General features: G+C 45.5%; 1 protein-coding gene across 3 annotated transcripts in view; it reads left to right on the forward strand.

Moving 5' to 3' along the window:
* RUNX1 (RUNX family transcription factor 1) overlaps positions 1-11,402 on the forward strand; it is a 179,115-nt gene that overhangs the window by 141,153 nt on the left and 26,560 nt on the right. For 2 of the 3 annotated variants that reach the window (XM_074533663.1, XM_074533668.1), the window contains one exon: positions 527-718. The exons of the other annotated variant lie outside the window; for it this stretch is intronic. In XM_074533663.1, coding sequence (XP_074389764.1) covers positions 527-718 — 192 coding nt within the window. The remainder of the gene's footprint in view (positions 1-526; positions 719-11,402) is intronic. 3 annotated transcript variants of the gene reach the window in all.

The following is an 11,402-nucleotide window of genomic DNA, read 5'->3' on the forward strand; positions in this document are numbered from 1 at the left end:
GTGATGGGACCTCACATTCCTGGAGCTCCCAGTGGCACCAAGAGGAACCTCATTATCCCAGTTCCAATTCTGCTGGTGTTCATTTCCCATTCCTGTCCATAAAACCGTTGCAAAAGAACCCAAAACCAAGATTTGATTTGGTTTGTTATTTTTCAGCCCTGTAGCACTTGTCTGGTTGTTGTGCCTGGTGACAATCTGGGATGGAATTTTTGAGGAGTTATCCCAGTGTTGCTTTAGCACAGGGGCTATTTCCTCCTTTTAGAAACCACAGGAAGGGTAGAAAGGCCCTGAAATTTTTGGTGGCTCTGGTTCTTCAGCCCTGGGCACCTCTCAGGCTGCCCCACAATAAGACTGCAAAGCTTTAGAGATAATTTCACTTTCATTTCAGACAGTCCCAGGTTAGGACATTCACCAGCAGATCAGGGGTTGCAAAAACCAGGGATAAAAATTTAAAATAAACCAAAACGAACCGACCTCATGTACCAAGTGAGCTTTTCTGATCTTTTTCCCCCCCCTCCCACACTAGGACATCGTCAGAAAATAGATGAGCAGACAAAGCCTGGCAGCTTGTCCTTTTCTGAGCGCCTGAGCGAGCTGGAGCAGTTGCGTCGCACGGCCATGAGGGTCAGCCCACACCACCCAGCCCCCACACCCAACCCTCGAGCCTCCTTGAACCACAGCACAGCTTTTAACCCTCAGCCTCAGAGTCAGATTCAGGGTAAGTACCCAAAATCCTCCCTCCGCTCGCCCACCTCCATCCCTGCGGCCTACACGGGCTCATGGCCCCTCTGTGGTTCCATCTCTTTGGGGCTCTCCTTGGAGATCTTTGACACATGAGAGTCTTTAAGGAGTTGAAAGAGGAGATTTTTCATGGATATTTGGATTTTGGGAAGCCTGGCAGGTTTTAAGGAGTCCATTCTAGTCCTCCATGCTGCGGCCTTCGGGGGCTCACAGCCTGGCTCTGCTTCCACTTCTTGGCTTTCCTTGGATATCCTCGACATGTGAGAGCCTTTGAGGAGTGAAAAGAAGGGCTTCCCAATGGATGGTTGGATTTTTGGAAGCCTGGATGTTTGAATTTGGGAATTTGGGGATGTTTTAAGATGTCCATTCTATTCCTCCCTCTGCTCGCCCACCTCCACCCCGCGGCCTACACGGGCTCATGGCCCCACTGTGCTTCCATCTCTTTGGAGCTCTCCTTGGAGATCTTTGGATCTTTGACACATGAGAGAGACAGAGGAGAGTTTTTAAGGAGTGGAAAGAGGAGATTTTTCATGGATGTTTGGATTTTGGGAAGCCTGTCAGGTTTGGAGGAGTCTGTTCTAGTCCTCTACCCTGTGGCCTATGGGGGCTCAGAGACTTGTTCTGATTCCACTTCTTCTTGGCTTTCCTTGGATATCTTTGACATGTGAGAGCCTTTGAGGAGTGAAAAGAGGGGCTTCCCAATGGATGCTTGGATTTTGGGAAGCCTGGATGGTTGAATTTGGGAATTTGGGGATGTTTCGAGAGATTCATTCTAATCCTCCCTCTGCTCGCCCACCTCCACCCTGCGGCCTACACGTGCTTATGGCCCCTCTGTGCTTCCATGTCTTTGGGGCTCTCCTTGGAGATCTTTGACACATGAGAGTCTTTAACGAGTGAAAATGGGAGCTTTTTCATGGATGTTTGGATTTTGGGAAGCCTGGATGGTTCAATTTGGGGATGTTTTAAGAAGTCCATTCTAATCCACTCTCCATTCCCCCACCTCATGGCCTACAGAGGCTCATGGACCCACTGTGCTTCCATCTCTTTGGGGCTCTCCTTGGAGATTTTTGACACATGAGAACCTTTGAGGAGTGAAAGGAGGAGCTTTTCCATCGGTGTTTGGATTTGGGGAAGCCTGGATGGTTGAATTTGGGAATGTTTTAAGAGGTCCATTCTAATCCTCTCTCTACTCCCCCACCCTACAACCTACACAGGCTCATGGCTCCACTGTGCTTCCATCTCTTTGGGGCTCTCCTTGGAGATTTTTGACACATGAGAGCGTTTGAGGAGTGAAAAAAGGAGCTTCCCAATGGATATTTGGGTGTTGGGAAGCCTGGCAGTTTTAAGGGGCCCTGTTCTGTGTCTTCCCAGTGTCAGCCCAGCTCATGGGTTTTGTTTGCCTCCGCCTGCAGAACCAATGTTTGTCTTGCAAAGCCAGGACTTGTTCCAGGTGTATTTCCCAATGGACATTTGTCCATGAGGGGGCTGGAGAGAGAGGGAAATGCTTTGACCTTTCCCAGGAAGGCAGCAGCAAAGAGAGCTTTGCAAAATTCTCCATGCTCCCAAAATTTCCTCTGAGCGCTGAGGCTTTCCTAGGACAGGCTGCCTTGGAGGTGTTTCTGTGGCTGGTGGTTTTTCAGGGAGTTTTGTTGGAATGAAAACCTGCAAAAGGGTCACTTAGGAGTCTGATTTCCTCTGAGGCTCGGATGAAACCGAGTCATCCAGCTTGGAATCTTATCCGGCATCTCCTGGAGCTGAGCCTGTCCCTGTTAAAATTCCTGCTGAAATTTGGGCAGTGGGTCAGGTCACTGAGCACTATCAAAATGCAGATTCATGGGGAGATGGACCCAAAAAAGTGGGACAGTGTTGGTTTTAGCAGGTGCTGCTCCTAACAGAGTGTTCCTCTCTTTTTCCAACCAGAAGGAAATGGGCTCAGTCAAGGCTCTCTGCTGGGATTTTGGAGAGGAATAGTTACAGGGAATTGGGAATAGTTCTTATTTTGGGATTTATTTCTGAGAGCTGGGTGCTCCTTCCTGCAGGCAGGAAAGGTTATCACTCACCTCAGGTAACTCTTGGAACTTTCCTTTATTCCCAGGGCTTAGTGGAATTATTGCAAATCTGATGGGTCTGGGGTACTTTTGATAATCACAGAATCAGGGAATGGTTTGGATTGGAAAGGACCTTAAAGATCATTTATTTTCAACCCAAACCATGGGCAGGGACACCTTCCACTATCCCATGCTGCTCCAAGCCCAATCCAGGCTGGCCCTGGATTCTTCCAGGGATAGGGAAGCCACAAAATTCTGTGGGCAAACTGTGACTTCCTCACGGGGAAGATTTTTCTCCCCAAAACCCCAATCTAACCATACTAAACCCTACTGATTTTACCACTAAAAATCAGCCAATGACCATGTGCTCTACAAAGCAAAAAGAATCTGGAAGCACCACCCAGCTCCTTCCCCTGGCTGGAGCAATTCCAGGTCAGCTCAGGTGAAGGATCCAACCCCTCACATCCCCCTCACTCCTCTCCCTGATTTGCAGAGCAATCCACTCTGGCTTTCTCCTGCTCACAGCTCTGTTCCTATTAAAAAATCCCAAATTTTATTGTGGCTGCTCAGCAGAGCAGACGTGGGTGGAGGTGGCAGCCTCACATTCTTCAGCTTCTTGGGAACACTTTCTGCCTGGCAGAATATCAGGTTTAACACGCAGGATCCCTTTTCCCTGCTTCCCTGTGGAATTCCCGATGGGTTTTTCATGCAGGGCCTGGATCCAGCTGCTCCCTCTGGGAATAGCTGTAGGAGGTGGTTGGGCTTGGCTGTTTCAAACAGGATTTAATGTTTCACCTGTGGATGCAGCTCAGCCGTGGGTGTTTCCTCATGGATATTCTCTTCTCCTGCTTCCACTTTCCCTTCCAAACGGGTGTTGTCCTTTGAGGATGGAATTGTTGAGATTTGCAGTGGATATCAGGAAAATAAACCCTTTCAACTTTCAGGGCTCACCTTTTCAGGGTCAAGTTATCACAGCAGGGAAAACAGGGATGGGGTAGTAAAAAGCTCCAGGACCATCATTTTACCCTTGGTGACCAAAGTGTGGTTGGATTAGGGTTTGTCTCTTGTGTGAGCCGGGATATTTCATTTCTTTTTATTATTATTTTTGGTTATTCAGTTTCAGACCAGAGGCCTCCAAATCAAGGGAGCGAAGGGGAGAGCTGGGATTGCTCACCTGCACAGGAGAAGCTTTGGGCTGAGCTCAGGGCGGCCTTGCAGGGCCTGGAGGAGCCCCAGCAAAGCTGGAGAGAGACAATTGCCAGGGGATGCAGGGACAGCACACAGGGAATGGCTCCACACTGAGAAATTACAGATTTTAGGTCAGATATTAGGAACAATTTCCTCCCTGGCAGGGTGGGCAGGGCTGGGATGGAATTCCATCCCTGCATCCCTGGCAGTGCCTAAGGCCAGGTTGGACACTGGGGGCAGTGGGAGGTGTCCCTGCCATGGCAGAGGTGGAACAAAATTATCTTTAAGATCCCTTCCAAAACCCAAACCAGTCTGGGATTCTGTGATTCCATAAAAACCAAAACAATTCTGAACATCCCATTTCACACCTTCCTGCCCGTTTTGCATCCTGGAGCATTTTTGGTGAAACTTTCTCACCAAAGAGAGCGCAAAGTGCTTTTTATAAGAACAAACCCCCATCCATTGCTGAATTCCAAGCAGTATCCCAAAATTTTGCTTTAACTCCCACCAGGAGGAACCACAAGCTGCTCCTCCACTCATCCAAACCCACTTATCTTTTAAAAAAAAAACCCAAAACTAAAATAGACATCTCAGAGCAGTTCTTGGATTGCAAGGGGCAGGTTGCCATGCCACTAAACCACTGTTTATTTGTTGAAGTTTTCAGCTAGAAAAGGATTGAGGGTAATTTTAACTTCCTATTTTAGCAAGTCTCAAACAGGAGAATAAAACCTTTTGTTCCGATACAAATAAAATAAATAGAAAAAATAATCATAAAAGAATATATAAAGAATAACAAAATTAATAATATAAAGAGTATAAAAATCAAAATAAAATCTTTTGTTCAGATACAAATAAAATAAATAGAAAAAATAATAATAAAAGAATATATAAAGAATAACATAATTAATAATATAAAGAGTATAAAAATCAAAATAATAAAACCTTTTGTTCAGATAGAAATAAAATAAATAGAATAAAGAATAATAAAAAGAATATATCAAGAATAATAAAAAGAATAATATAAAGAATATAAAAATAAAAAGAATAAAACCTTTTGTGTCACGGATACAAATCCACGTTAAGAGTTGAATTCAGAGCCCATAAATTGCTTTAATTGAATTTTTCTGCTTCTTTCATATCACAAGGAGGGAGCCATGTCCACCTGTTCCCTTGGAAGTTTTAACCATGGCCAATTCCCAGACCAAAGGGGAACAGGAGGGGAGGAAAAGCTTCCACCACATGGTTTAAGTTGAGAGATTGTTTCATGCCAGAACTGAGTGTAAAATGTCAAAGGATTTGACCTCCACGCACAGAAAAAGGAGATCCTGACCTCAGCTCACCCCCTTCCTTTGTGCAGAGGGGAAAATAAAAAACAGGCAGAGCCATGTGAGCTGTGCTGAGGGCGTTAGAGCCTTGAAAAGCATTTATATTTATATTTATATTTATATTTATATTTATATTTGTATTTGTATTTTTATTTTTATTTTTATTTTTATTTTTATTTTTATTTTTATTTTTATTTTTATTTTTATTTTTATTTATATTGAAAGTTTCTAAAATTTAATTACAAAACTGATATTATTCGTGTGTAATTTAATTAGAAGTATGCATTATATAGCTATAATATTTATATTTATATCTATTATATATTTATATTTACATTTTAATCAATTATATATATTCCTATTTCTATTTTTATCAGCTATATATTTCTATTTTTATCAGTTATATATTTCTATTTATATAATTTATATTATATATTTGTTAATAATAAATATAAATATATCATATGTATATAATATATGTATTAAGATTGAGTTTCTCCCAACATCAGCCTGGACCAGACACTAAATCCACAATTCTTAATTTTACAGTGGTTAAAGTTAACCAGAGTGGGTAATTCCAGAAAAAAATGAACATAAGGTTCCTTCACAGCAGAATTTTTTGAGGGGCCAACAGAAATATTTAAAAATTCAGGCCCAGAAGATTCTTGTGGAGGCATTGATGTGGAGTTAATAAATTGCATAAATAAATGGGGTTAGGAATATCATCCAAAAAGGTGCAATTAAATAATTTTTTTTTTTAATTAGCCCAAAAAATGTTCACAGAATCACAGACCCAAAAAAAAAATTGGTTTAGGTTGGAAAAGAACCTTAAAACCAACCAGGGACACCTCCACTGGTCCAGGTTGCTCCATCCAACCTGGCCTTGAAGATTCTTCATTATTTTCCAACTGTTTAGATGTTTTCACTTGGGGATTTATTAATTATTTATTGAAAAAAATAAATTAAACAAGCTGTTTTGTCTAGGGGAAACAAAAATCACTTTAAGCTACACCTCTAGCTCTTTTTTAAAGCTTTGATAACCTTAAAATACCTGAGCTGGCTTTTTTTAAAGCAAATTTTGTAACCTTAGATGTTCAATTTCCCACTTTTATGACCAAATCTAAAATCCCTGGAAACGAGAGGCTGGAATAAAATTGCTGACAGCTCTTGAAGGGAAGAATTAGCCCTGAAAACAAAGCAAGGGAGATCATTTCAAGCTCAGCTCTTTGAATTAACACCAAACACGAGGACTGAGAGATTACTTTGTTACGAGCCAGGCTTTTGTCTTCCTCCAGGTGCCCACACTTTGTTTAAGGGACATTTCAAGGTCCTTGCTATCAGGATCCTGGACAAAAAAACACAGCCTGGGTTTATCAGGGTTCCCAGGAACCCGTGAAAAGCAGGAGGAGAGTCAAGGGCAGCACTGAAAACAGGAATTACAGCCACAAACTTTGTTCCTTCTCTGCCTGGATCAACCCCCAATTTTTAATGTTTTCATTTTTAATTTTGTTTCATAAGCTGTGTGTTAATAGAACCAGAAGAATTTGCAGTGTTTCAGAAGGGAATTGATGGAGTTGTCAGTCTGCCCCCACATTTTGCTGCTGGAAAATGCAATTTTCAGGTGGTTTTGGGGCATTGAGGTTGGCGTGCTCTCAGCTCCCAAACAGCTCCAGAGGCTCGCAGGATCAGGGAATTCCCAGCTCTTCCCCTTGTGCCACAGGTTAAAAACTGATTAATTCCATTCCCTTTGGACACTCTGGTGTTTCACCCAGCATGTGGTGCTTTCCCAGCAGATCATCCCCTTCCCACTGGATTACAAACCTCTCCATCCCAAAAAACACTCCCTGGAATGTTCAGCCAGTGCTGCCTGAGCTCAGCACTTTTCCTCTCAGCTCTGCTCCTCAGGGCTGGATCCAGCACTTCTGGATGTTCTCTCCACCCCCAGAAGGTTTGCCCACCACGATTTGTCCACCCTGATCAGGGAAGATCCCCTTTAATGGATCTCCCTCCATCTCCTATTCCCTGGAATGAGAATTTCCACTGGGATCCTGCTCTGGATGAGAAGGAAGAAGTGATCTTCCTCCTTCCCACTCCCTTCTGTGCCAGCAGCCACCAAAAACTGAAAAGGAGCTGAAGAAAAGGAGCTGAAGCCCCCCCATGGTGGGGACCCAGAGCTCCAGTGCCACAGCCACTGGAATTCATGGAAGTTGGGATGCTTTCCCAAAATATTTGGCCAAGCAGATCCGTGGAGCTGGCAGGGCTCCAAGGGGCTCCATCAAAAAAGGGAATATTATATTGTGATATCTATCCATTCTATTCTATTCTATTCTATTCTATTCTATTCTATTCTATTCCATTCCATTCCATTCCATTCCATTCCATTCCATTCCATTCCATTTAGAGAGAAATATCTTTTTCCTGAGAGTGTGGGAAGGGATTTGCAATTATTGCCCAGCAGATGATACTGATATCGAATTCCATCAGAAATTTCCAGGGTTTTCCTTTTCAAGGAGCACTTTTGCAGTGCCATCAGCTGCAGATCCATCCTGGTGTCCATTTGTGGCGTCACCAACCAGTTTGCATCCAAGCTGATGAGCACACCAGCTGGGTGAGCACACAGAGAAAAATTCCTCTGGAATTCTGGCCCATGGAAATCCACTCTGAGGAAAAACCCTTGCATTTTCACACCTCCCTACTACAAATCTAGACATAAACCTCCTGTTTTATGAATTACAGAATTATTTGGGTTGGAAGGGGGTTAAAAATCATCTCTGTGGCTGCCCCTGGATCCCTGGCAGTGCCCAAGGCCAGGTTGGACACTGGGGCTGGAGCAGCCTGGGACAGTGGGAGGTGTCCCTGCCATGGCAGGGGTGGAATGGGATGATCTTTAAGTTCCCTTCCAACCCAAACCATTCCATCATTCCAGGATTCCATGGCTCCATGATTCTCAACCCTTTCCTCTGTTGTATCTCAGTCTCCAGATGAAACCCTTCCCTACAAACTCCCAGTTCCCACATGGACCTCCAAGTCCTCAGCATTTCCCGGGTAAATCCCACCTGTGCTGGAGCCTCTGTTGCCTTTCCAGCATTGGGATCTGTCCAGCCTCTCCATGATCCCTTCCCTTCAGCCACAGATTTGTCCCTCCTTCATTCACAGAATCCCAGAATGACCAGGTTGGGAGAGACCTCCAAGCTCATCGAGTCCAGCCCAGCCCCAACTGAACCCTGGCCCCCAGTGCCACATCCAGGCTCTGTTAAACACACCCAGGGATGGGGACTCCACCCCCTCCCCGGGCAGCCATTCCAGAACTTTCTCACCCTGGCTGGAAAAACCTTTTCCCTGCTCTCCAGCCTGTATTTCCCTGGGTGCAGCTCGAGGCTGTGTGCTCTGGGTGTGTCAGTGCTGCTGCAGACAGAGCCCAGCCCCAGGTGAGCACAGGCCCCTTTCAGGAGCTGTGCAGAGCGATGGGGGCAGCCCTGAGTCTCCTTTTCTCCAGGCCGAGCACCCCCAGCTCCCTCAGGGCTTCCTCACAGGGTTTGTGTTCCCAGCCCCTCTCCAGCCTCGCTGGCCCCTCTGGATGTGCTCAGTGTCCCAAGGTCCTTCCTAAATTTGAGGCCATTTCCTCTCCTCCTTTCCCTTGGACATGGCAGCAGAGCCCAACCCTCCCTCAGTGCCCCTCCTGTCAGGGAGTTGTGCAGAGCAATTCACAAATTCCCAGAAGTTATAGAACTCCCAGAATTCCCAGAATCACTGGGTTGGGAGAGACCTTCAAGACCATCGAGTCCAGCCCAGCCCCAACCCCTCAACTGAACCCTGGCCCCAGTGCCACATCCAGGCTTTGTTAAACACACCCAGGGATGGGGACTCCACCCCCTCCCCGGGCAGCCATTCCAGAACTTTCTCACCCTGGCTGGAAAAACCTTTTCCCTGCTCTCCAGCCTGTATTTCCCTTGGTGCAGCTCCCACATGGGGCAGAACGAGGTGAGGATCCAATTCCTCAACACCTGCCTGTGTTCCCAGCACCATTCCCAGTTCTAGGGCCTCAGCCTTGCTTACGAGCCTCATATCCAGCTTGGAAAATAAAATTAAAAAAAAGGCTTGAAATTGTTTGGCTTTTCCATCAACTAATGGAAAGAGTTATGTCATGGTGGTTAATACGCAAGATTTCCAAGTGTCGATATATTTGAGATACCAATCTTCATATTCCAAATGCCTGGCACTTCCTGGGATTGAAAAAGCAACAAATATGTTCTCAGTCCCCAAGCAACACCTGCACTTCCAGCAATTTTTTCTTCTGCTTTTTTCCCATGTTTTTTCCACCACACGGAGCATCCTCAAGGATAACTCCAAAAAACAAAAATGAAATCTTGAGTTTCAAGCAGAGAAGTTGAGAGATCTGTATTTTGTTCTATGTTTTGACGCTAATTCCATTATTTTTTTAGGAAAACAATTGAGAGTTTGATTTTTTATAGAGCATTTATGAAAACTCAGGAAGCAGAAAAGTGTTTCAGGAGGATTTTTAAAGATGTCCAAGCACCTAAACCATGGAGAAACCAGTCCCAGCTATGGACCTGCCTTTGGAAAACCCTCTCCCTGATTCTTCAGGCAGCTCAAAAATTGGGCAGCTCATGCCCAGGCACAGTTTTATTTTCATTAATCAGTCCGTGTCTTTTACCACGGGAGAGCTGATGGATCCTGAGAGCAGAGCTGGCAGGCAGGGACAAGCATTCCCAGTTCAGTTTTGGACTTGCACAGCGATTCCTTCTGGTTTGTTTTGATCCCCTTCCACTCCCTGAGCCCTTCTCCGTTATGTCCTTGGGAAAGTGGAGCTGATCTCTGACCCGGGGCAGGAATTTCCTGCCAGGATTCTCCCAGAGAATTTCCTGGGCTCACTCCTGGCTCCTTTATCTCTCTCACCTTTCCGAGGTGGAGCCTCTCCCTGCTCTTCTCCTCGTTTTTGGGTAGCATCTTTCAGCTCTACCTCAGGGGACATTTCTGTCTCCTGGAGCTTTTCCTTTTCCATGGAAACACCTCAGCCTGGCTCCCTGCTCTTTCCTGGGGTTAATCTCATTTCATCCTGGGGGTGTTTAAAGTCAATATCTCTGCCTGCCCCAAGGGCAGGTTTAAACTGGATATTGGGAAGGAATTGCTCCCCATGAGGGTGGGGAGGCCCTGGAATAGAATTCCCAGAGAAGCTGTGGCTGCCCGTGGATCCCTGGAAGTGTCCAAGGCCAGGTTGGAGCAATGTGGGATAGTGGAAGGTGTTGGAACAAAATTATCTTCAAGTCAATTCCAATCCAGACCATTCCATGATTCTGAAGTTTGGATGGCAAACATTCAGCATTTGAGGTTTTTGTCATGTTTGGGGTTGTACCCCACTGGCCCTCAAAGCATTTTCTTGGCCTTTGAATGTCCCAGTCATGAGAAAGATTAAAAGCACTGATTGCAAAACCCTGGTAAATCAAATCTGAGTTCTTTAGAGACAAACCCAGTTTCTTTCCACAGCATTCTCCTCTTTAATCCCCTCTTGGCAGAACACGCCAAGGTTTGGATAGCAGAGCTCAAATTACCTTCCGTGGTAAATAAAACAAACAAGAAATAAATAAATAAGGGCTCCTTACCCTAAAAACAAACACCCACTGAAAACAGCTTCTCCTTCACCTGGTGCTGCCCAGGTGCCAGAAGATGCCACTTGGATTTTGTAATTCAAGGTGTTCTTGGCCCTCAGATTCTGAACCGAACATCTCCAAACTTGAGCTGTTGTTGGGGGCCGGGCTCTGCTCGCAGGGAACAGGGACAGAGAGGAAACAGCCTCAAGCTGTGCCAGGGGAGCTTGAGTTGGATAATCAGGAAAAATTTCTTCCTGGAAAAGGCAGTCAGGCCTTGGAAGGGGCTGCCCAGGGAGGTTTGGAGGTGTCCAAGGAAGGTCTGAACATGGCACTCGCTGCTCTGGGCTGGGTGGGCACCAGGCTTGGGGCAAAAGGGCAAGAAGAGGAGGGATTGTTCATTTGGACAGGAGAAGCTTTGGGCTGAGCTCAGGGCGGCCTTGCAGGGCCTGGAGGAGCCCCAGGAAAGCTTTGCCAGGGGATGCAGGGACAGC

The sequence above is a fragment of the Zonotrichia albicollis genome, chromosome 2 (assembly GCF_047830755.1).
Source record: "Zonotrichia albicollis isolate bZonAlb1 chromosome 2, bZonAlb1.hap1, whole genome shotgun sequence".
Taxonomy (NCBI): Eukaryota; Metazoa; Chordata; class Aves; order Passeriformes; family Passerellidae; genus Zonotrichia; species Zonotrichia albicollis.